General features: G+C 38.1%; 1 protein-coding gene across 1 annotated transcript; it reads right to left on the reverse strand.

Annotated features, from left to right (window-relative positions):
- Positions 1-9,090: 9,090 nt before the first annotated feature.
- LOC138923317 (olfactory receptor 2T29-like) lies at positions 9,091-10,053 on the reverse strand. The gene has a single exon (XM_070261770.1). The coding sequence runs from the start codon at positions 10,051-10,053 to the stop codon at positions 9,091-9,093; it is 963 nt and encodes a 320-aa protein (XP_070117871.1).
- Positions 10,054-27,856: the final 17,803 nt, after the last annotated feature.

Raw genomic sequence — 27,856 nt, forward strand, 5'->3', positions numbered from 1 at the left:
AAGAGTCTTTCTGAGTGTGAGACCCCATGCAAGCACACAGGCCACATGCCCATGAGGTCAGCCCTGAGAAGAGTAAAATAAATGAGTAGGAAGGGAATAGTGTCATGCAAACCAGGAAAATGATGACAATATCTGCTGTTTGTGTCAGTTGTTGTCAATGTAAATATACTGAGGGAGTGTGGAATTGAGCAGAGATGCCCATTTCAGACTCCTTATCCATTTCAGGTAGTGGACAATGGAGGTAGTCAGGAGGTCTGTCTATTTTTGCCCTCACTCACCATGACCTAGGCAAAACCATGGCATATCTCTGGATCTAGTTTGTTGAAAATCAAGATGGAGGCATTTTACACTATACTGTCAGTAAAAGGTGTAAGAAAGGAAAAATAATTTTTCCTTTACACTTCTAGGTTCTTGGCTAGACACGTCCCTGGAATAAATGATAAATTACTAGAAAAAAGTGAAAGTTTCATAACATGTATACCTCTTGTATTCATGGGAAAGACCCAGGAAAACTAACTCCCTGAAATGGCCCCAGTCTTCCCCTTTAAAATTGTCTTCAGCTAAAGATAAAAGATGTTGGGGGGGCGGCCTGGTGGTATAATGGTCAGGTTCTCACGTTCCGCTTCTTGGGGGCCCGGGGTCTGCAGGTTCAGATCCCAGGTGCGAATAGGGCACTGCTTGGCAAAGCCACGCTGTGGTAGGCATCGCACATAGAACGTAGAGGAAGATGGGCATGGATCTTAGCTCTGGGCAAGGCTTCCTCAGCATAAAAGAGGAGGACTGGCAGTAGTTAGCTCAGGGTTAATCCTCCTGAAAAAAAAAAAGATGTTGGGGGAGGGAGAAGATCACTTATGGGAGATTTCCAGGAAAAGTAGAGTAAAAAGGCGTATTTCTTTTTGCATATTTGAGTTGCTGTCTTCTCCATTGATAAGAGTTTATAGATATTTGGTCATCCTCCACTTCCTGGTACAGAGAGGGAGATACATTTACAAATCAAGATTTCCCTTATAAATGTAAATGTCTCTTACAAAATAGTAATTTCTACTCCAGTTTTCAGAGCTTTTCCTGTGTCTGCTGATTCTTAAAAATAACCAGCATAAAATAGTCTTTTTGCCAAAGAGGCATATTTTGGCTTGGCAAATTTTGCTCTCCCTCACTAGCATCATTGAAATCCCTCTTACTGACATTTCTACAAAGGCAAGGATAATTCATTTTTTTTAAATGCACACAACTCTGGAAATGGAGATAAAGAAATCATCAGCAAATGTTGAGCACTCCGGCCTATAAGAAATCACTTTCTTGAAATCCTTACTCCAATAGTCTCATGGCTCAGGAAATCAGTAAGCTAATTGCCACCAATATTGTGTCTGCACCCACAGGCCATTCCTTCTCCCGTAAGCTCTTAACATTAGGAAGAGAAATACAAAAAGAAGACAAAGTATTCAAATGTTCTACCATTTTCTCCATTATTTATGAGAATTTACTCCAGATAATTTTGGAAGTTGAACAATGATGCTTTTCAGGGGTAGAGTTACCCAAGATGTCTTGCCCCACAAGGTTCCTGGCTCTCTGTTTACTGTATCTCTCAATAGGCATTTTTATTTTCTTCCGGTTGTTAACCAGCAATTATTATGTAGTGCTTCTCATTCATTCTTTGTTTCACGTCAGGAAGATGCAAATTTTAAAGCACATATGTAATTGGATGCTTTTATAATGCACACTATGTGCATTTAGAATTTTCTTATATATTAAATTTTCAAAGTTTGATTTACAGAAAGAGAAATGAATATTTCTTTTGACAAGAAATTTTCACATATTGAGGTATATGGGGTAGTTATTGTCAATGTAAAATAACCATTCTTTAATAAAAGAAACAATATGAGTTTTACTTGAGTCAAACTGAAGATTATAACCCAAGAAGACAGTTTCCACAAAGGAAGGAAGTGTTCCAGAGAAGCATAGTTTTCAGTACAGTCTTATACATTTTTAGAGCAAATAGCATACATTAAACATACCCAAGATACACATTCATCAAAGTTTCAAAGAGATTTTATGTTGGACATTAGCAGGTCAACATGACTCTGATATCCCCAAAAGTGAACTTATCTCCAGGAGTCCTAATGCCACTATTATCAACAGGGCATTAGGGATACTGGCTTTGTAGTAGTGCAAATACATGTTCTTAGCTTAAGAGAACATCTTCTACTTTGAGATAACGTTTAATGCATTCTTTACTTTAATGATTAAAGCAGATGTACAATACATGTTTGATAGGCCATAAGTCAGAGTTTTTTAGTTCAAGCCAAATCTGTTTTGAATCAGAATAGCTACCTCATATACCCCAATATACGAAAATCTCTTGTCACTATTCTAGTTTAAAACTTATTTGGCTTAAACTAAACAGAGTGGCTGCACCAATTTACATTTTAACCAACAGTCTACAAGAGTTCTTTTTTCTACACCTCCTCTCCAACAGTTGTTATTTCTTGTCTTTTTTGATAATAGCCATTCTAACAGGCATGAAATGATATCTCATTGTATTTTTTATTTGCCTTCCCTTAATAATTAGTGATGTGTATATTTTTACGTGCCTGTTCTGTATGTGTGTCTTCTTTGGTAAAATGTCTATTAAGATTCCCTCCCATTTTTTAATCAGGTGGTTTGTTTTTTGTTGTTGAGTTGTATGAGTTCTTTACATATTTTGGATATTAATTCCTTATTGGATGTTATCTTTTCATTTTGTTGATGGTTTTATTTGCTGTGCATGTTTTTAGTTTGATACAGAGAACAGATTAGTGATTACCAAAGACAGGGTATAGGGGATAGTGTTAGGGTTAAATGGATAAAGGTGACCAAAAGACAAAGTAAGCCAGTCATGAAGATGTAATGTAAAGCATGATTCTATGGTTAATATTGCAATGTTGCATATTTGAAAGTTTCTAAGAGAGCAGGTCTTATAAGTTCTAATCATAAGAAAATATTTGCAGATCGTATATGAAGTAAAGTGTTAATATCCAAAATATATAAGGAACTCATACAACTCAATAGCCAAAAAGCAAATAACCCAATAAAATATGGGCAAAGGAACTGAATAGATGCTTATCCAACCAAGACCTACAAATGGCCAACTTGTATATTAAAAGCCACATAACACTACTAATTATCAGGAAAATGAAAATCAAAACATCCATAAGATATCTACTCCTTCCTTTTAGGATGACTATTACAAAAACATAAAAATAGAAAAAGAGTAAGTGTTGTTGAAGATGTGGAGAAAAGAAAAGCATTGTGCACTTTTGGTTGAAATGTAAACTGGTGCATCTGCTTTGGAAAAAATATGTAGGTTCCCCAAAAATCAGCAATCCTACTTTTGCATGTATATGCAAATGAATTAAAATATAGGTCTTGAGAAAATAGCTGCACTCCATGTTCTTTGCAGCATTGTTCACAATAGCCAAGATATGGAAACAAAATAAATGTCCATCAACCACAAGTGAATTAAAAAATGTGATAAAATGTAGAATGTTGTATACTATAGAATATTATTCAGCTTTAAAAAAGAAGGAAATCTTTTCATTTGTGACTATATGGATGGGTTTTCAGGACATCATCCTAGGTGAAATTGGCCAGATACAGAAGGGCAAATACTGCCTGATCTTAGTTACATGTGGAATCTAAGATAGTCAAACACATATGATCAGAGTAGAATGGTAGTTGCCAGGGGCTGGCAGAGGGGGAAATTGGGAGGTATTCTTTGAAGGGTATAAAGTTTTGATTATACGCGTTGAGTAAGTCCTAGAGATCCAGTGTATAGTGTACTGCCTATAATTGACAACATACTTCAAAGCTTGCTAATAGTGTAGATCTTATGTTAAGATCTCTTACCACAAGAGGAAGAACAAAACAAAACAAAACATTGGGGTGAAAGGAAACTTTTTGAGGTGATAGATAAGTTTATGGTATTGATTGTGATGATGGTCTCAAGAGTATATAGTTATATCCTAACACATCAAATTGTATACAGTAAATATCTATAGCTTTTTTATGTCACAAAAAATAATTTTATTAAGACATACCTTCCCTCAGGAAAGTCCCCAGATCACAAAGCAAACTAGGCATTAGGTAAGCAGCACCAGATCAGGAAAGCTAGAATTACTCGAACCCCTGAAGCCTTCCTTCAAGTGCTTCTCCTATTCACTACCTCTCCAAGAGAAGCCACTCACTCAAAACATTGAATCTATAAATGCAATATAAACTGTTTGAAGTGCATGTAATTAATTACATTTAAAAACAGAACAAAATATCAAATATCTCTTAACAGTGGTTGCTAAAATCTGCCTAATCTAAACAGAGAAAGAATTGTAAGCAGAATTAAAAGCTTAAGAGAGAACTAGGGGTGCAAATTTGTTGATTTAATATATTGAATTCTACTTATTTAAAAATAAAAAATAAAAATAAAATCAGCTGACTGTAAATAAAGCAGATTATCCTCCTTAATGTGAGTGGGTGTCATGTCAGGTAAAGCCCTTAAGAGCAAAACTGAGGATTCCTGGAGAAGAAGGAATTGTGCATCAAAACTGTAGCATAGAAATACTGCCTAGTTTCCACCCTGCTGGTCGTGCTACAGAATTCACACTCAAGAATGCACCAGTTAGTACATGAATTTCCAGCCTGCCTCCCTGCCCTACAAACATCAGACTTTCTAGCGTCCCCATTTGTGTAAGCCAGTTCTTTCCCACCCAGCAATCCCTCTCTCTGTCTCTCTTTCCTTATTTCTCTCTGGAATTTGGTATTAGTATTTATTGAGCAATATTATGAATATACTAAAAACCACTTAATTGTACAATTTAAAAGGGTTCAAATGGTGATTTTTATGTGAATTTTATCTCAATAATAAATAAAATGTGATGTGCATCTCACAGTATACTAAGAATATATTAATGCAGATTAATGAGCTATACAAAAATATATAAGAAATCACTAGAAAACAGCATAGAAGGCAATTTCAGTTACTGGGACCAGGAAACAAGGTTTCTAAACAAGGTTTGGAATTCCAAAAGAGAATGACTGACATATTAGACCATATTAAAAGATATCTTGGGGCCAGCCCAGTGGCCTAGGGGTTAAGTTTGTATGCTCCACTTTGGCTGCCCAGGGTTCACAGTTTCGGATCCTGGGCACTGACCTACACAGCTCACCCAGCCGTGCTGTGGCAGCATGCCACATACAAAATAGAGGAAGACTGGCACAGATGTTATCTCAGAGACAATCAGCCTCAAGCAAAAAGAAGAAGACTGGCAACAGATATTAGTTCAACAACAATCTTTCTCACCAAAAAAAAAAAAAAAATGCGTATAACAAGCAAACATTAAACATAAGTTGAGGTCTCACCTGTAGAAAAGCAGAACATAAAAAAACAATTAATATTAGTAATATATGAGGCAAACAAGTTAGAAAGCAAACTATCCAGTCAGAAAAATAAACAAAGCTGTTGAAGACTCATTCAGAGCTTAATAAATGTACAGGACAATGCATTTATGAAAAAATGCCAAGTCAAAATTAGAGAAATGCAAACCACATATATAACCTAGATGAAATTACAATAGTATAGGAAAAAATCTGCAGAGTATAGTCAATATTGATCATATCAGAATCAAAGTAGAAAAGAGGTGAGTAGGGGTAAGGATTTTTATCAGGGTATGGAGAATAACCCAAGGTTATCATTACGGCAAAGTTCTCTTCAGCCTTGATCCTGAGGGGCAGTGGGAGGAGAAGCAGTTCCCAGGAATTGCAGCAGCTGAGGCTGCAGGGAGCACATCCACTAGTGAGAGCTGGGCCCCAGGTTTTGGAACTTGGCCATTGCCAGTCTCAGCCTGGCAGAGACGGTGCTGAGGAATTAAATGCCCAGACCTCAGTGTCTTCCTTCCAGTCACCTGCTGGGATCTCTCAGTGACCAAACCATCCAAGAGGCAGAGGGACAAGCAGCCCCCTCTGCTCACAGAGCTGATGGGGAGGCTAGAGCACGATGGGAATGTGAGAAACTGGTCCTCTTTCTTCATGGACGTTGGGAGGTAAATTAGTCTAGAATTTTATCCTATACAAACTAGCAGTTTATATCAAATTCATTGATCATTTGAACCATAATCCCTTACTGGGAATCTGTCCTACAAAAATAATCGTATGTTTGAGGAAAAAGATATGTACAAGACACTCATTTTTAATGGTGAAAACATTTTATGTTTGTTAATGACTATTATTATTAATTTATTATTATTATTGTTATTAATAGGCAACTTCCTTTGAAATTGATGACCTATCTCTCCTATATTGAAATATAACCCAATCTTTATGCACTGGACTGGTTAAATACAGAAGATAGATTGCTGAGTTAAAAAAAGATTATTGAAGATAAAAAATTGATTTTCTCATGAAAAATGAAGTCTGACTTACACAAATCCAGGGTTCCAAGCCACATTAGAGAATTACATTTTATGAACACGGTGTAAAATAGATAGACAACCATTTGATTATAAAATAATGAACTAAGAAGGGAAACAGACAATCAAAATTATATTAAATGTGAATTTATATGCCTCTAATTTTATGAAGCCTCATTTCCTCAGTCATCCATAGAAAAATTAATTTGAGCCTCCTATTTTTTCAAATTTTTGAAACAAATTTTAAAAAGCAGAATCTTTGTGAAAAATAGTGCAAGCTTCTCTACCTAATCTTTGCTGCTTTACTTCTAAAATTGGGAAGGAGTCCAATCACAGTTCTTAATGCCCTTTAGAGAATGTAAAAACCCTGAGAGCCTCTTTTTATGAGGTCTAAGTGATGTCTGGCCAAATACTGGTGGCATTATGAGCACAAACATGAATACATTCTGAAATGTGAAAACTGTAAACTACTTCAGTGCACAGCTCCTTGATTGGCACTGTCAGCAAGTACACTTGAGTGCCAGAAACACTTCCTCTTATTCTTTTCATTCTGGAACTGGGAAATTGTTCTCCCATGTCTAGGAATTCTGAGTATTATACACTATATATAATTTCAATAAGAATTTCCAAGCTGCACATTTTTCTAAATCCTTATTAGTAGACGCTATGGAAAATTGTATTTTGAACACTTTATTTAAAAAATCGTCATCCTTCTGAAAACATTTTTGTCTTTTTTTTGTTTTTGTTTGAGAGAGCAAAAACGTCATCTTTGTAAGAATATGGTTCCACATCACGTTTTGTTGTTTTGTTACCCGTGTCTAGGGTGTTGTAAGTGGAATCATCAAATGTGTGTCTCATTATCGTTCAGCAAATTGAGGGGTACTTTTCATTTATTTTAAACTTTAGAGAGTGCAAATTTTATTCATTCTGACTGCAACAAAATTAATGTAAACTGGTTTTCCAAAATTGTTTCCCCAAATACTGCAAAATCCTTATTTTACAGTCATGAAGTAATTGAGTATGTCAAGAGGTAAAGGGAATTTATACTGTTGAAACCACCTGATAATTCATAAGTTGACATAGCCAATGGGAAATTTTTAGACATCCAACAGTTTGTCGTTTTATGTAAGAGGTTCAGCAAAGCACTGCTGACCCAAAATACTGCCTCCCTGTCCCTCCTGGTGTTAAGCCTGGTCCTTTCCACTTAGATCAACACCTTTAAGTTTATTGTCCTCACTCACCTGGTCTGCTTATCTCCAGTACTGCAAGTTTTAAACTGATTACCACAATTTAACATTTCTCAAATGCAAGTCTGAATATTTTACTACTGTTTGTAAAACCATGGGTCACAAAAGGACAGGAAACTAGGCTACAAGTTGAAGCAGGAAAGAAGTGCTGTTGGAACATTTACATCTCTTGCTCCTCAAACATCTCACCTTTGCTCATACCCTACCTTTTCCATGGCATCATTTCCCTGAGCACAACCCCCCTGCCCAGCTTAGTGTACTCATCTGATGGCAACGTCTAGTTGCCATTCTACACTCATCTCCAGGGTCTTCTGTCAGCCCCCTTGGTTGGCTGAATTTGCATGTCAAAGGTAGAGCCAATGTGTCCTAATAAGCTGTGCCCTTTCCACATGAGCATCAAAACAATTTATGCATTTGATACACCTATTTGCACAAACTATGCCTAGAGTTCAAGTTCCTTGGGGACAGTAGCTATATTTTATTATGAGTTTAAACTCATTTAGCTAGGAGCTATTACTTTTATTAAAACATAGCATAAGAAATGTTGGCTGAATAAAGAATTGAATGTTTGATGTTCTTCCTCTGCTTATTTGTTTAATAAGTTACATATTTGAAATATCATCTCAGATACCACCTCATGAAGGGAAATTTCCCTAAATCCAGCTTAAACATGGGGTTAATATTTTTCCTACAGTACCTTATATGACCTTGGATACTCAGTCTACCACAAGTTACTAACAATCTCAGAGAGGTAAAACACTCACTAGATGCCTTCAAGATTGGACCATGAGGAACAACACAGCCCTCAGTAAATGTGGGCAGATGACAGGATTTTCACAGTAATGATCAACCACATTAAAATGATCATGATTTCTATGATACGTCACTTAAATTGCCACCAAGCAGAAAGTAAGAACCCAAAGAAACTGAGAAATTCTGATACTTTACTCTTTATTTTTCAGTAATTTCAAATTTACAGAAGAGTAGCATGAATAAAAATGGTGCAATTAACACTCATATACTCTTTATCTATATTCGCCTATTAACATTATAACACTTTGACTTCATCACTTTTTCTCTCTTTAATTCATCAGTTGCACACCTTGTGATTTTTTCTCTAAATATTTTCATTATGTATTTCCTAAGAATATGAATATTCCCCAACAGAGTCGCAGTGCAGTTATCAACTTCAGAAAACATAACATTGATGTGATTGTATAAATATTTTCAATGCAGAAGGAGTATAAAAATGAAGAGCTTTCCAGTACAAGAAAAAAATACCTTCAAAAGGGACCAATACAGGACCACATATCATGGTACGAGAATCTGAGGAACAACATTGGCATGAGGTCTTAAACTTACGATGTGTAGAGAGAAGAAAAATAAACCATTAGTACCAAAATTTCCTACTTGATAGTTTCTTGAAAGACAGATCCCACACTCAACATTTTCTTTAGAGCTCCTGTGACATCCTTATTCCTAATACTATAGATTAAAGGGTTTAGAAAGGGAGTGATTATGGTGTAAAATACAGATACAACCATATCCTTCTCAGGTGTGTGGTAGGAGCTGGGGAACATGTAGGTGTAGATGGAAGCCCCATAATAGAGGGTGATCACCATCATATGGGAAGAACAAGTGTTTAAGGCCTTCTTCCACCCCTCTGCTGAGTTCATCCTGTGGATGGTGAGGAGGATAAAAGTGGATGAGCTTGAAATGACTATCACAGGGATGAGGAGCATGAGTACACAGCACAGGTACATGAGCATCTCATAGAGAGAGGTATCTGAGCAGGAGAGCTTCATTAAAGCAGGGACCTCACAGAAGAAATGATTGATCTCCTGGGATCTGCAGAAGGGAAAGGTCATGGTGACAGGTGTGAGCATGAAGCCATCCACTGATCCTAGGAACCAGCAGCCAGACACCAAGAGGAGACACACCTTGTGGTTCATGAGAATAGGATAATGCAGTGGATGGCAGATGGCCACATAACGGTCATAGGCCATGGCAGCTAGAAGGAAACATTCTGAACCTACTAGAGACAGATAGAGAAACATTTGCATCCCACATTCAGGGGCTGAGATCTTATTCACACCCATGACCTGGTCCATCAGCATCTTGGGCACAGTGACAGAAATGTGCATCATGTCCATGAGAGACAGCTGACTGATGAAAAAGTACATAGGGGTGTGGAGGTGGGCTTGAGAGTATACCAGCAGGATCAGGATGGTGTTTCCAAACAAGGTCATCAGGAAAACCACAAAAATGACCACACAAAGCAGAACTGGGTGCTTGGATTGGCTGAATAATCCCACCAGAATGAAATCTGACCATTTGGTGTTGTTGGTCACCCACGTGGTATTGTCCATGAGATTTCACCTAGATCACCAAGGAGAGCAGTGGCATTAATAGATTATTCACGGGATATGATCAACAGAAATTAATGATTTGTAAGCTTGCATTTCTGTGTCTGTGTGTGTGAGTGAGTGTACATGCCAACCCAATTGTGCTAACAGGAGGTGGTTCCAGGGTTCTTTAGATTTGTCAATTGTAAGTTACCTGAAACTCAACAGTATTACCAGAAAATTAAGAATTTGCAGCTGTACATGAAAAGAATCCTTGACTCACAGCAAGATTGCCATAGTTCAAGGTCATGAGATTTTCTGATGATAGATAATGTTGTTTGTTATCAATGCGGAAATTTGCAAAATAACTTCCCTATGCAAAAACAAAAAGTAAATCATTGAAAAAAAGGATAAATCACACCTCTTATTTCTACAATATTCTTTTTTATAGAAGTCAGAGTAGAATCAACCTCTCTGGTTTAAGGATCCAACTGGGATCCTAAAAACTCGGGAAGGTGTATTTCATATAAGAAAGATTTAGAAAGTAACTGAAACATAATTTGGGGAAATACCATTCTGAAAGTTTGAACACCCTTTGCCTGTAGGATCAAGCTATGCTGTGAGGGTCTGTGGTTGCATGAAATCACAGAAACAAGTCTGGCTTCTCACCAATGACCAACCTCTTAGATATTCTAGGGATACCAAGTAAGGAGCCAAAACTCTGAGGCTGGACTGTGGCTGTGGGTCCACTTTATCCTCTACCAACCATCTCTCTGTCTACTCAATGAAAACAGAAGATAATAATGTTTGACCTCAGATAGGGTGAATGTTAAATGAGGTAAAACAATGAAAGTGCTAGGAACATTACTACTCACAGATGAATAAGTGCATGTAATGTTAGTTTAAAGAGTTAATATCTACAGTACTTACTGCACAGAGTCTATGTAAGAGATGGCTGTTACTATTATTGACTTATGAGATGTGTTACTCTGGTTCACCAATCTTAGTATCTATTTATACATATAAGAATTTGGAAAATGAAAAAGCAATCAACTTAATGTGGGAAAATATCTGCACATCATATATCTGATAAGGCATTAATAGTCAAAATATATAAAGAAGTCATACAACTCAATATCAAAATAGTAACTAATCTGATTAGAAGATGTGCAAAGGATATGAATAGATATTTTTCCAAAGAAGACATACAGATGGCCAACAGGTAGGTGAAAAGATGCTCAACATCACTAATCATCAAGGAAATGCAAATAAAACCCACAATGAGATATAACTTCACACCTGTTAGAATGGATATCACCAAAAAGACAAGCGATAACAAATGCTGGTGAGGATGTGGAGAAAGAGAACCCCTGTGCACTATTGGTGATGATGTAAATTGGTGCAGCCATTATTGAAAAGAGTATGGAGGTTTCTCAAAAAAATTCAAAATAGAATTACCGCAGATTCCAGCAATTCTACTTTTAGGTAATTTATCTGAAGAAAACAGAAACACTAACTTGAAAAGATACATATGCATCCCCTTGTTCATTGAAGCATTATTTGCAATAGTTAAGATATGAAAACAACCTAAATGTCCACGGATGGATGGATGGATAAAGAAAATGTGGTATATATATATATATATATATATATATATATATATATATATATGTGTTTGTGTGTGTATGCATATAAAATATATATATACAATAAAATATTATTCAACAATAAAAAATAATGAAATATTTCTATCTGTGACAACATGGATGGAACCTAAGGACATTATGTAAGTGAAATAAGTCAGATAGAAAAAGACAAATAGCACATGATCTCATTTACATGTGGAATCTTAAAAAAGAAAAACAAGCTCATAGATACAAAGAATAGATTGGTGGTTACTAGAGGCAAAGGATGGAGGTCGGAAAAATGGGTGAAGGGAGTCAAAAAAGTACAAACTTACAGTTACAAAATAAATAAGTCATGGGGATGTAATATACAGCATGGCCACTATTGTTAATAATAGTCAATAATACTATATTGTATATTTTGAAGTTGTGAATTAGACTTGAAATTTCTTCATTTTAAGGCTAGTTGTTTCAGTTACACTAAGAAAAATATATGTTAATTTTTAAAAATTCTTTGTTAATCATATTTGTAGTCCCAATACTATCACTGAGCTTGAATGTGTTAAATGAGTGTTAAACAAGTTTTTAGAATAAAGCATGAAAAAAGAAAACCTAACTCAAAAAAAAAGAATTTAATTTGAATAATTTCTGTGGTCCCATATAGGTATGCATAGAAGACTTATATAAATACCTATAAATCCTACATAAATATGTATATCTGTATAAATATATATAAATATGAAACATAAATAAATATGTAATACATATTTCTTATTTTCACCCCGATTAAGGAGAGCTTTATGAAGAATCTCATCTCAGTTCTGTCTAGCACATGCTTCTCCAACTTCATCTCCTTAAAGTTCGTACCATTTGTTCTAAATTTCAGGGAGAAGGACTAGCATTTAGAAGGCCATTGCCACTTACAGAACGAGGCTTCAGCTGTCTTTGCAAATATAATCTGTTATATTGTCTATAGCAATCAACTTTTCATGGAAAATGAGATGCAGAAAGGAAAATTGAACAAGACTGAGATGTCTCTGACTCCAGTTCACTGTTTCCTCTTCTATCTGGCTGCTCACAGCCTATGTATGTGTTAGATGCTGGAGATGAATGAAAGAAAAGAATTATACCTAGTTACAGATAAGGAGGTCACATCAGTCTTTTCAGGGAGAAATATTATATAAATATGATTTAAAGTCTTAAAAGAGCTACAAAAATAAATAAGAAAGAACAATAGAAGCAAAATACGTTTGGCCTTTCTGAAGAAAATCAGTAATAGCTTTTTCTAACTTTTCTCTTATGGAGATTAAACCTGTGCAATTTTTCAATTTCTGACATGTTAAATGCTAAATTGTGAAAGTCCTTACTAACAAGAAGGATATTTGACACTTCTTTCTGAGAAAAGTTTAGAAGTGGTTACGATACAGGCATATTTCAATTTCTGAGTTTCAAATACATCTTGTACTCATGAAATAATTCCAAAGACCAATTACAGTGTTCAGCTTAATAACAGTCCCATGCTCTGGGGTTCTGAAGCATTAGACAGCACTAAAAATGAATTTGATATCAATATAAATATCCAACAAATCTGGGACACATAGCATTAAAAAAATATGAGCTTGTCAAATTCCACCACCACTGGCAGATGAAAGCTGAGCCCTGTGCAAATTTTAAAAACAGTACAAAAAACACAAAACACATTTGCTGACTGGGTCTATGTTTGTTGTCATAGTGAAGCAAGGGCCAGCACAGTCACTGGCACATGCGTAGACCTCAAAGCTGTTTTGTGAATGAACGGAAGGGAAGCGGGAGGGCCAATGGGGGTTCTGGGCAAATCTCTGTTGCATTTTGGTAAATGGCGGTGACTGTGATCAAGCCACACCAAACAGCCCACCTAGGACACAAAACAGACAAAGGAATACTGTCTACAAGGCAACTGGTCTCCCTGCTCACTTTTAGTCCCCTCTATCCAATTCCTTGAGTTTAACATAAACAGCTTAGTGCATACTTAAGTTGAGGAATTATTAATAGTGATGGTAGAAGAATATTGAATCTTTATTTGAAGCTGATAGCATCTCAGCAATTGTCCTATTGCTTTAGCACATTTTATCTTCCCCAAGAGCCTATGAGGTACGTACTCATCTTATTATGTGCCTTTACAGATAAAAACAAAAATGGGTTTCCAGGGCATCTGCCTACTATCACACAACTAGGCTGATGGAGAACCCATGTCTCAACTCAAGTGTGGGTCCCAGAGCATGGAATGCTGCCTTAGCTCTCCAGGAACACAGTCCTCCCTGCACAGGCTACACTGTGGGTATTAGATGCTAAATCTCTGTTTCATCTGGAAAACACAAATATGATTGAGACATTTATTTTGGTGTTCTGACTACTAGAAATAATCCCCATTCAAAATAAAATAAGACCCTCTTTTCCTGTAATATTTCAGTCTCAATAAAACAAAGTTATTTTCCAATAATATAAGAGGAATGTATATTCTTTTGCTCATAGATAATTGGAAACCAAGAACTGATTTATGAATAAGTTGCAGAAAATAAGTGATATATAAAAGATTAAAAAAATACAATTTTTTTCCTCCAGAAAAATAGGTGATAGGGAAAAGATCAGGGAAATATGGTCAAGAATTAATAGAATGCATCAGAAGCAGAACAGGAAAAAACAATCATTACCCTTTTGCTCCTGTGGTTCTGTCATCCTACCTGATTGAACCCAGGATCAGGTGATGCCACAATCCTCAACTAGATGAGCTGTTGGAGTGCGGCTGTTGTTAACTCTATAAAGAGAGAGAGTAGAGTGACATCATCTCTGGCTTTATTATGCCCATTAAAGGAGTGGGTGAAAGTTTTCTGTTGATAAATCCCATATGGGACTTCAAAAAAGAGTGCTATTAAGACAGCAGAAAAAGCTAGTAAACATGTCTGTTCCACTTTTGTGGTTTTCTTCTCATGTCTTTTTTTTCTTTCTCCTTTTATTGTACACTAGAAATCTTAATCAATATTAACAATAATCTCAAATCTCACCTCACCAATAAAATCTTATCTATGAAATGTACCTTATTTTATAGATAGCCTTAGCCTTTTTCACTTTACAACACAGTTTTCTTGTATGCATGTATATATCCTCATTTAATCTTCAAAATTATTCTGCGAAGTATTGACATTGCTCTTCTCATCTTTCACAGATACAGACTCTAAAACTCTTAGTCTAAGTGGTGTATCAAAGACAGCACCTCTAATCAGTACTGTGGCTGAGACTAAAATTCAGGTGGTCTCCTTTACACCTTTGTCTGGATCACTCTTCATTAGGTTACTTATAGTCCTCTTTCTTCTGTCACTCAGTTGCGATCAATGTCCTAACATTGCATTCCATTTTAGGGCACTTGTTCTTAATTTAAATGTTGAATGCTAATTATAGAAAAATATAAAAGCACAAAAGATTACTCCCCCAAAATTAAATCAAACATAATGCAATCACCCAGACAAAAATCATGCCTTAGATGTTATATCTTGCCTTCAAACTACAAATATTTATGGAGTGTATACCATGCACCAGGCAGTTGAGATAAACCAGGTAACAAGATAGAAGCAAACCCACCCTCATGGAACTTGCGGTCAAATTTCAGAGCCTTTTTTGTATGTGTGTTGTGGAACTATATTGATCATTTTCCCATGCCATCCTTTGTTCATGCCATCCTTTGTTCATGCCATCCTTTGTCTAGGTTGTGACTTCTGTTTGTAAGGCCCACACTTGCGGTCTGGAGCCACCTGTGTCCTCCCGGGTTTCAGCTGCAGATGGTTCATCCAGACCCCTTCATCACTTGGTTTCCTATAAATCTCTGAAAGTGTAGTCCTTTGGGACAACTGAAGAGAGGGAGGAATAAAGAAATTGCATCTTTTTTCCTGCTTCTGGTGATGGTCTCTGGCTGCTGCAACAGCTGTAGGCAGCCGAGGACTGTGCAGCAGCTGTGGGATCCAGTACCCCAAAGGCAGTTTCAGTGGCGTTGGTGGGATACAGGCATCTGGGTTGCAGCAGGGGAGGGTCCCAGCAGTAGCCCCAAGAAGAGAGTCTCATCGGCTCAGCAATGAGGGGGATGTGAGGATCCAAGGTTGGTGAGGACTTCTGGTCCTTCCGTGACAACACTCCCCTTCCTCCTTCCCCAGCCTTCTCTCCAGCCTTTTGCCACCTCTGTAACCAAACTCCTGCATTAAACCTCTTCAGTTTGCAATGTGTAAAGTGTTTGCATATGATTGGACACTAGATAATGATGTTAATATTCTATCAAATTGATTATACCTCAGTTACAATCCTCCCTAATATTGAATAATGACATTTCATTCAGATTTTAAAATTATAAGTTTTTCTAAAATAAAAGTGCTTATAAAGAAAGTATTCTCTGAATGTAAGATTTCCTAAGACAATTCACCAGAGGGTATATAAAGTTCCAAGTTTTTTCATACACAAACCTGAATTGCTTTCCCAAAAGCTTCTTCAAATTATGCTTTGACTTCAAAATTCACCTGCACTAGCATTAAATTGTATGGGCCTTTTTGACTCAGTTAATATGATAAGAAAACCCTTGTTTAATCTGCCTTTCTTGATTATTAATGTTTATATGATGTTCATATGTTTACCCTTGTACCTACTTATATGAAATATCCGTTTATAGCTTTTGTACATTTTTCCTATTGAAAGCTTTTCTTTATAAATATAAAAGTGTTTACATATTAATAATCGTAACTCTTTGTGAGTGGTATGGACTATAATATTTTAATTTCAGTTTTAATTTTGATATTTTGTTCCATAAGAATTTTAAAAAATATTTAGTCTAATACATTCACTTTAATAATTTCTTTCAGCACCTTTGTGTTTAGAGAGTCCTCACACATTTTTGGATCGTTAAAATTTTAATCGCTACATATTTTTAAGAATGAGATTGAGCATATTTTTGTAAATTTAACTTCTAATGCAGCAATAACTTATTGGGGGTGTGATATGAAATAGGTTTCTACCATGATTGTTTGCAATTAGAGACTACCTTAAAGTGCTAAATGATCCTTTTTTCATTCATTCATTCCAAAAATATTTATTAGTACCAGTTATGTTCCAACCACTCTTCTAGGTTCATGATGGTGAAAACAATGATTCTACCCTCATACAGCTCATATTCTAGTGATAAATGAAGACAATCAACTACTGAATACATAATATTACGTCAGGTATTAATAACTACAATGAATAAAATTAAAAGCAGAGTGAGAATCATGAGGGAATCTATTTTATACAGAATGTGAAATTTCATCAGACCCATCAATGAAACAACGGAGTCAGCCATTAAACTTCTGGGCAGGGATGTTTAAGCAGAGGGAACAGGAAGGGTAAAGACCCTGAGACAGAATCTCACTTACCATGTGTGATGAGCAACAAGAAGATCCGTTCCCACAGGTTATGGTGAGAAAGTTAAAGAAACATAGAAAATCAGGTTACACATGGAGCCAAGAGGCAGGTCCTCCAGGATTGTGAGGGAGCTCAGAAGGAACAGAGATGATCAAGATGTGTTTAGGGAAATGGTTAACAAAAGACATGTATAAAACTTAAAAGAGTGTACATTTAGAAAAGGAAAGAAAATCACAACCAATCAATGGTCTCTTTCTTCTGTTATCTCTGAGGACAATTTACTAGACGTGCTCACACTGTCTTATGCCCCGAATGCAGCCTGGTTTGCCCTTCCCACCACAACATTCTACAACTCCCAGCAACTGCCAGCACTCACAGAGCCTCACAGAGTGCAGGGCCTCAGAGCTGTGACTCTCCTGCCTCTTGGTAAAGCCCACTCTGAGATGTGACTGGAGGATTGAGAGAGAGAAAGGACATGATAGGACTTAGGTGCACAAGCATCAATGGAGGCTTGATGGAGAAAAAAGTCCAGGGAGCAAGAACGCAGAGAGTGGTTTGAGTGAGTCCCGGTGAGAGATGTGGTGGCTGAGTGAGGGGGTGGTGATGTTAGGTTGAAGTGCTATCGATGCACTCAGGACACTTGGGCTGGGCAAGTTGGAGAGGAAACTTAGAACTGAGTTTGAGACTCAAATTTCCCAATAGACATGTGCATGGAGATGAGGCAAGGCCACTGGGTGCCTGAGTCAGGAGTTCAAAGGGGAGGACACACCTGAAGTCATGGTTTAGGGGATGAGCAATGTGTAGAAGAAGGAATGGGATTGCATGATGAGGGAGAGAGGGTGTCTTACACCGGAAACCAGTGTAGATGAGGTTAAATTTCCATCTCACCTTTTGTTTTCCAATCACCTAATGCCAAATGCCTTTAGAATATCTTGTTTTATTGATGTTGTTCATGAGAATTTTTAACATCTAGTGGGACAATTTGCCTTGTTATCCCTATATTCACATTCAAACTTGGCAATTTCTTGCCTGTTTGTTTTTTCTTTAAGTTGATCTTTTAAATCTCTCGGTCAAGTTCAGAAGATCTTTTAGAATATATTTTTTCTTTTTTTGAAGAAGAAGATTAGTCCTGAGCTAACATCTGCCACCTATCCTCCTCTTTTCTACTGAGGAAGGTTCACCCTGAGCTAACTTCTGTGGACATCTGCCTCCATCTTATATGTGGGCTGCCTGCCACAGAATGGTCTGATAAGAAGTGCATAGGTCTACACCTGGGATCTGAACAGGCAAACCCCAGGCCACCAAACTTAATCACTGCACCACTGGGACAGCCCCAAAGATCTAATAGAATTTTTATTAGAATGTAATTAAAAGAAATACTTAGGAAGGATTAATATTTTTAAACTGTTGAGGATTTTCATCTAGAAATATGGTTGTCTTCACAGGTTTTTAAAATGGTTAGAAGCTAAACCTGACTTGTTAAAAAATTTTTCCTAAAGTTCTTCCATAGTAATTGTTGAAATTATTCCAGATTATTTCAAGATGTTTGTTTTATTAGCAGTTTGAAAAGAATATTTTCACATTTTTAAACACTTAATAAGCATTAATAGTGACAGAATAGCTATTGATCTTTATGTAACTTCATGGCTCTGCATTTTTAAAATCTGCTACTGATTCCAATATTTCATTTGAATATTTTCATTAGATATTTTAGTTCAGTCTCATGTATAATTTAATATACTATACTGTAAAATCTGTATTTAACTTTGGCAATAAAAAACAACCCTCTGTTCCAATTTTTAATGTTTTTCATCATTTTATGTTTCACTTTCTAGAAAGATACAGGGTATTGATTCACCATGTTTTGTCTTTAAAAATGTATAACAACAGCAAGATGGCGCCGTGAGTAGTCCTCTTTGTCTCTCGCCCTTCGAGTCTACAATTATTTGGACACTTATCGCTTGACAAAGGATATCCAGACAGCATCTCAGGACGTCTGAGACACCCACGCGACTATACATCGGAAGGCGGACGGACTTTCCTCTGGGAGGATGTGGAAATAGGTGAAAACTCTCCGACCCCGATGGGCAGCTTAGTACCCGCAAGCGGCTTTCTTCCAACGGACTCCCCCAGAGGATCCACACACATCTAGGGCAGGAGCGAGAACACAACAGAGGAGCGACGGTGGAAACAGGTGACCAGAACCCTACCTAAACCCCCCGCAATTACTCCTAAACGCAGAGGGAAACTTTGGAGTTGCACACCTGAGCCCGTGGGGAGAGTCTCTCCCCGCCATTGGCGGGGAGACCCAGCCTGATGCTCGGGGCACCCGGAGGGTCCCAGAGAGAGACACGGAGGGCATGGAGGTCTCCCAGCTGCCGTTGCCCACCCCGTGGGACTAGGGATTGCCGGAGATCTCAGAGAGGACCGGGGTTGGGGGAACTTTCAAAGGCCGGTTCAGCGACCTGGAGGGGAAGCGCCGGAGCTCCACCAGGCAGCAGACAAAACTCTCTGTCTGCCATTAGCAGAGGGGCCACGCCCAGCATTCAGGGCTCCCGGCAGAGGCCCGGAGAGAAGCCCAGAGGGCGGGGCGACCCCCAGCTGCTGTTGCCCACCCCGTGGGACTAGGGATTGCCGGAGATCTCAGAGAGGACCGGGGCTGGGGGAAGTTTCAAAGGCCGGTTCGGTGACCCTGAGGGGAAGCGCCGGAGCTCCGCCCGGGCAGCAGACAAAACTCTCTGTGTGCCGTTAGCAGAGGGGCCACGCTGAGCATTCACGGCTCCGGGAGAGGCCCAGAGAGAATTCCAGAGGGTGGTGTGACCCCCAGCTGCCCTTGCCCACCCCGTGAGGCTAGGGATTGCCGGAGATCTCGGAGAGGACTGGGGCTGGAGAGAGTTCCAGAGACCCAGCTTAGTAGCCTAGGGGGAAACCCTACAGGCTCACAGCAGCCTTAGGGAAAGCCTCTGCACAGCACCAGTAGAAGGCACCCAGCCGCCAGCCACAAGGCTGGAAGACCCCAGGGCAAAAGCAGCATAGCTAGGTGTACTAACCACAGACTGTAGAAGATGCCAATAGCTCTCCTGCGACCCATAGAGGACAAGTGAGATTTGGTGGGTGCCGACAGCAACGGAGCGACAAATATAAGTGATCCCACCCCTGGCCACTGGAAAAGCCCATAACACCATTGCAGACCCTAAGGAGAGAGCGCATCTAGGTGGGCAACAACAGTAGGCACCTGCAGCCTGAAGCCCCCCTGTGATGGCCCCCACGGCAGAGGAGGGAATCCAAAGGGCCACTGTGGCTACGAAGAGGGGCCCAGGCCCAGTTAGCAACTACGGACAGGGTTCCTGGTTGGTGAAGTATAAACAGCTGCTCCCCCCACCGCAGCAGCTGAAACAAGTGAAAGGAGCAACTAAACTCTATCTCCATGCGGAGGCACAAATCAACATCATCAAGCAATATGAAAAAATACATTAAATCTCCAGAACAGAAAGAAAGTAACAAATACACAGAAAACAATCCCAAAGAAAATGAGATATATAACCTAAATGATGATGACTTCAAAACAGCCATCATTAGGATTCTCAATGAGTTAAGAGAGAATTCTGACCGACAACTCAACGAGTTCAGGAGCTATGTCACAAAAGAGTTTGATACGATAAAGAAGAACCAAACAGAAATATTGGAAATGAAGAACACAATAGAGGAGATTAAGAAAAATCTAGATGCTCTGAACAGTAGGGCCGATAATATGGAGGAAAGAATTAGCAATTTGGAAGATGGCAATATAGAATTGTTGCAGGCAGAGGAGGAGAGAGAAGCAAGACTTAAAAGAAATGAAGAAACTCTCCGAGAATTATCAGACACAATTAGGAGATGCAACGTAAGGATTATAGGTATACCAGAGGGAGAAGAGAAGGAGAAAGGGGCAGAAAACCTATTCAAAGAAATAATGGCTGAGAACTTCCCAAATCTGGTGAGGGAGATGGATCTTCAGGTGACAGAAGCCAATAGATCTCCAAACTTTATCAATGCAAGAAGACCAACTCCACGGCATATAGTAGTGAAGCTAGCAAAAGTCAACGACAAGGAGAAAATATTAAGGACAGCCAGGCAAAAGAAACTAACCTACAAAGGAACCCCCATCAGGCTATCAGCAGATTTCTCAGCAGAAACTTTACAGGCTAGAAGAGAGTGGAATGATATATTCAAAAATCTGAAGGACAAAAATCTACAGCCAAGAATTCTCTACTCAGTGAAAATATCCTTCAAACACGATGGAGAAATAAAAACTTTCCCAGATAAACAAAAATTAAGGGAGTTCATTGCCACAAAACCTCCTCTTCAGGAAATCCTCAGGAAAACCCTCATTCCTGAAAAATCCAAAAAAGGAAAGGGGCTACAAAACCAAGAGCAGAGGAGATAAGTAGAAGGACAACAACAGAGAGTAGCAGCTCTACATCAGAACAGATTAAACCATGGGACGAGAAACAAAGGAAACTGAAGAAAACCGGAAAACAAGACACAAAATGGTAGTGGTAGGCCCCCACGTCTCAATAATCACTCTAAATGTAAATGGATTGAACTCCCCAATCAAAAGACACAGAGTGGCAGGATGGATCAAAGAACAAGATCCAACAATATGCTGCCTCCAGGAAACACACTTCAGCCCCAAACACAAACACAGACTCAGAGTGAAGGGATGGAGAACAATACTCCAAGCTAATAATGAACAAAAGAAAGCAGGTGTCGCTATACTAATATCAGACAAGGTAGATTTCAAAACAAAACAGATAAAGAAAGATAAGGAGGGACAGTATATAATGATAAAAGGGACTCTCCACCAAGAAGACATAACACTTATAAATATATACGCACCCAACACAGGAGCACCAAAACTTGTAAAGCAACTCTTAATAGAACTAAAAGAAGACATCAACAACAATACAATAATAGTAGGGGACCTCAACACACCATTAACACCAATGGACAGAACATCCAGACAGAAAATCAACAAGGAAATAATAGAATTAAATGAAAAATTAGACCAGATGGACTTAATAGATATATATAGAACACTTCATCCAAAAACAGCATGTTACACATTCTTCTCAAGTGCACATGGAACATTCTCAAGGATTGACCATATTTTGGGAACCAAAGCAAACATCAATAAATACAAGAGAGTTGAAATAATATCAAGCATCTTTTCTGATCATAACGCTATTAAACTAGAAATCAACTACAAGAAAAAAGCAGAGAAAGGTGCAAAAATGTGGAGACTAAACAACACGCTTCTCAACAAACAATGGATCATTGAAGAAATTAAAGAAGAAATCAAATATTATCTGGAGACAAATGAAAATGAGAATACGACATACCAAATCATTTGGGATGCAGCAAAAGCAGTCCTAAGAGGGAAATTCATCGCAATACAGGCTCACCTCACTAAACAAGAAAAAGCTCACGTAAGCAACCTCAAACGACACCTAACAGAACTAGAAAAAGAAGAACAAACAAAGCCCAGAGTCAGTAGAAGGAGGGAAATAATAAAAATAAGAGCAGAAATAAACGATATTGAAACAAAAAAGACAATAGAAAGGATCAATGAAACAAAGAGTTGGTTCTTCGAAAGAATTAACAAAATTGACAAACCCCTAGCCAGACTCACCAAGAAAAGAAGAGAGAAATCGCAAATTAATAAAATCAGGAATGACAGAGGAGAAATCACAACAGATACCAATGAAATACAAGAGATCATAAGAGAATACTATGAAAAACTATATGCCAACAAATTGAATAACCTGGAAGAAATGGACAAATTCCTAGACTCCTACAATCTCCCCAAACTGAATCAGGAAGAAATGGAGAATCTGAATAGACCAATCACAAGTAAGGAAATAGAAACAGTAATCAAAAACCTCCCCAAAAACAAGAGTCCAGGACCAGACGGCTTCTCTGGAGAATTCTACCAAACATTGAAAGAAGACTTAATACCTATTCTCCTCAAACTGTTCCAGAAAATTGAGGAAGATGGAGTACTCCCTAACACATTCTATGAAGCCAACATCACTCTGATCCCCAAACCTGACAAGGACAACACAAAGAAGGAGAACTACAGGCCGATATCACTGATGAACATAGATGCAAAAATCCTCAACAAAATTTTGGCAAACGGATTACAGCAATACATCAAAAAGATTATACACCATGATCAAGTGGGATTTATACCAGGGACACAGGGATGGTTCAACATCCGCAAGTCAATCAACGTGATACACTACATCAACAAAATGAAAAACAAAAACCACATGATCATCTCAATAGATGCAGAGAAAGCATTCGACAAGATCCAACACCCATTTATGATAAAAACCCTCAGTAAAATGGGTATAGAAGGAAAGTACCTCAACATAATAAAGGCCATATATGACACACCCACAGCCAACATCATACTCAATGGACAAAAGCTGAAAGCCATCCCTCTGAGGACAGGAACAAGACAAGGGTGCCCACTTTCACCACTCCTATTCAACATAGTACTGGAGGTGCTGGCCAGAGCAATTCAGCAGGAAAAAGAAATAAAAGGTATCCAAATAGGTAACGAAGAAGTAAAACTCTCATTGTTTGCAGACGACATGATCTTATACATAGAAAACCCCAAAGAATCCACAGAAAAACTATTAGAAATAATCAACAACTACAGCAAAGTAGCAGGGTATAAAATTAACGTGCATAAATCAGTAGCATTTCTATACACTAACAATAAACTAACAGAAAAAGAACTCAAGAACTCTATCCCATTCACAATCGCAACGAAAAGAATAAAATACCTTGGGATAAACTTAACCAAGGAAGTGAAGGATCTATACAATGAAAACTACAAGACTTTCTTGAAAGAAATAGGCGATGACATAAAGAGATGGAAAAACATTCCTTGTGCATGGATTGGAAGAATAAACATAGTTAAAATGTCCATACTACCTAAAGCAATATACAGATTCAATGCTATCCCAATCAGAATCCCAAGAACATTCTTCACAGAAGTTGAACAAACAATCCTAAAATTCATATGGGGGAACAAAAGACCGCGAATTGCTAAAGCAATCCTGAGCAAGAAAAACAAAGCCGGCGGAATCACAATCCCCGATTTCAAAACATACTACAAAGCTACAGTGATCAAAACAGCATGGTACTGGTACAAAAACAGGTCCACAGATCAATGGAACAGAATTGAAAGCCCAGAGATAAAACCACACATCTATGGACAGCTGATCTTCGACAAAGGAGCAGAGGGCCTACAATGGAGAAAAGAAAGTCTCTTCAACAAATGGTGCTGGGAAAACTGGACAGCCACATGCAAAAGATTGAAAATTGACCATTCTTTTTCACCACACACCAAAATAAACTCAAAATGGATCAAAGACCTAAAGATTAGGCCTGAGACAATAAGTCTTTTGGAAGAGAATATAGGCAGTACACTCTTTGACATCAGTTTCAAAAGAATCTTTTCGGACACTGTAACTCCTCAGTTGAGGGAAACAATAGAAAGAATAAACAAATGGGACTTCATCAGACTAAAGAGCTTCTTCAAGGCAAGGGAAAACAGAATTGAAACAAAAAAACAGCTCACTAATTGGGAAAAAATATTTACAAGCCACTTATCCGACAAAGGGTTAATCTCCATAATATACAAAGAACTCACACGGCTTAACAACAAAAAAACAAACAACCCGATCAAAAAATGGGCAGAGGACATGAACAGACATTTCTCAAAAGAAGATATGAATATGGCCAATAGACACATGAAAAGATGTTCATCATCGCTAATCATCAGGGAAATGCAAATCAAAACTACACTAAGATATCACCTTACCCCCGTTAGATTGGCAAAAACATCCAAAACCAAGAACGACAAATGTTGGAGAGGTTGTGGAGAAAGAGGAACCCTCATACACTGTTGGTGGGAATGCAAACTGGTACAGCCACTATGGAAAACAGTATGGAGATTTCTCAAAAAGTTAAAAATAGAAATACCCTATGACCCAGCCATCCCATTACTGGGTATCTATCCTAAGAACCTGATAACAGATATCTCAAGAGTCCGTTGCACCCCTATGTTCATTGCTGCATTATTTACAATAGCCAAGACATGGAACCAGCCTACATGCCCAGAAACTGATGACTGGATAAAGAAGATGTGGTATATATACACAATGGAATACTACTCAGCCATAAAAAAAGACGAAATTGGCCCATTCACAACAACGTGGATGGACCTCGAGGGCATTATGTTAAGCGAAATAAGTCAGTCAGAGAAAGACGATCTCTATATGACTCCACTCATAGGTGGAAATTAGCATATTGAGAAGGAGATCTGATCGGTGGTTACCAGGGAAAAGGGGGGGTGGGGGGAGGGTACGAAGGGGGAAGTGGTGTACCCACAACATGACTAACAAAAATGTACAACTGAAATCTCACAAGCTTGTAATCTATCATAACATTAATAAAAAAATATATAAAAAATGTATAACAACAAAAAATATAGTAAGGTAACAGGATATAAAATAAAGATACTAAACTCACTATCTTCACATACACAAGAAATAATGCAGTAGAACATATAATGGCGAGAAAATCTCATTTATAAAAGGAACAAAAATGATAAAACATTTAGGAACTAAACTCAGTAAGAAATGTGTAAGACTTATACGAGGAAAATTTGAAAGTACTCCTGAAAGATACAAGCACAGATATGAAGAAATGGAAAGTTACCTGCCCAGGGCTCAGGAATGGAGCCATCATCTCTGCGGACAAAAAATTGAATCAAAGAGGATTATTCTTGTCCAAAAACCTAATGGAATTTACATGGCGAGGTTTCTGACTAACTTCAGTCTCATGACTCCTATTTTATTTCTGATTTCTCACTTTTAGAATGGGACTGTCTATCCTACATCTGTCTCGTTATTACGTTTTGGAAGTAAATAATGTGTTATCTGGTTTCAGAGGTTCATAGAGAGAGAGGAATTTTTACCCAGGATGGATTATACCTGGAAACTCTCTCAGACCTGGATACTTGGATGAGACTTTGAACTTAGAGTTCATCCTAGAATGGATTAAGATTTTCAGGGCTATTGAGAAGAGATTAACATATTTTGCTTATTATAAGGGCATGAATTTGGGGGGACCAGAGAGAATATTTTATGGGCCAAACTACATCACCCCAAAATTCCTGTGTTAAAATCCTATCCCTCAGTGCCTCAGAAGTGATCTTATTTGGAAATAGGTTTGCTGCAGATGCAATTAGGTAAGATGAAGTCACACTGGAGTAGGCTGGGCTTCTAATCCAATATGGCTATTTTCCCTACAAAGAGGGGAAATTTGGGCACAGACACACACAGAGAGAACACCATGTGAAGATTGGAGTGTTGTTCCATAAGCCAAGGAACTACCACAAGTAGGAGAGAGGCCTGGGATGGAACTTTGTCTTGCTCCTTCACAGGGAGCATGGTCCTATTGACACCTTGATCTCTGACTTGCAGCTTCCAGGATTGTGAGGCAGGAAATTTATGTTGTTCTAAGTTACCCGGTTGGTGGTACTTGCTTATGGAATCCATAGCAAGTTAATATAATTTATTTTATTCTCAGGAAGGATAATTCAACATCAGGAAGATGTCAGTTCTCCATAAGTTAATATTAAGTTGATGTTATTAAGTGACTCCACAGCCAAATCTATTTTAGCTCAGCAATGGTCACTTAACTCACTGGAAAAGGTAGCTTTAGATAATCATATATCCCTTGATTATCTACTCGCTGAGCAAAGAGGCATCCATGTGCTAGCAAACACCTCCTGTTGCACATGGGTAAATGCCTTCAGGGAAGTAGAAACACAATTACATAACATTAGAGAGCAAGAACATTTGGTACAACAAATTTCACCACATAACCCATTGTCTTTTGATTTATTCAGCTGGTTACACTTAAGTCTGAGCCCTGGTTTAGAACCATCTTGTAAATTGGGTTTATAGTATTGCTCTTAATCTTACTATGTATACTTATTGTAAAGTTCTTTACTTATTGCCTGTTGAACCTCTGTAAAAATGACATGTCCAATAAGGCGATGCTGGCTCAGCACTTTGAGATGATGCCCAAAGACTACCACCTTGGAGAAATGTAGACTTTATATGGGAAATGCCAGAGAGTTCTCCCTCTCCCTTGTTACTCAGACATAAACTAAATGTTTTCTGAATACTATGCACTTTCCCCCCAGTGTTGGACCTGACAACCAGGAAAGGTCCTCCTTGGCACTGAGGGACAAGATCACTACCTGCAGAGAACCTGACTATCAATCAGCAATGCTTTTGGAGAAAGATTTTGATCAAAAGAAGAAAATGTGCCAATTAATAAAAGAAACCTTAACGAAATTATAGTTGGGAAGGCCTGCAGAGTGAGCTCTCATGCCCTATCATTCATTGTCAATTAAACTAAACAGGAAGAGATATTACCAGCATCTTTGACAGGAAATAAAACTACATTATTCTTGAAGGAAGATTTCTCTCCCCATCAGGCAACATCCCAGCCAATGAGAAATGCTGGGGCTCAGTCAATGAGAAGCCATTGCTGCCCTGAACTGTTACTTTCCTCCAATGGACTTTTTTTTAGAACAGCCCTCCCTGATCCCCATTTTTCTCTTTAAAAGTAAGTGCCTCTCCTTTGTTTTCTGGATTTGTTTGTGGCTAGCCATAGCATGTGCATTCTGAATTTCAATTCTTTTAGCTGTTCCTGAA

This window comes from Equus caballus, chromosome 3, assembly GCF_041296265.1.
Source record: "Equus caballus isolate H_3958 breed thoroughbred chromosome 3, TB-T2T, whole genome shotgun sequence".
In the NCBI taxonomy this organism is placed as follows: domain Eukaryota; kingdom Metazoa; phylum Chordata; class Mammalia; order Perissodactyla; family Equidae; genus Equus; species Equus caballus.

Coding starts and splice junctions, on each gene's coding strand:
- LOC138923317 (XM_070261770.1), bottom strand. CDS start 10,053: ATGGACAATACCACGTGGGTGACCAACAACACCAAATGGTCAGATTTC.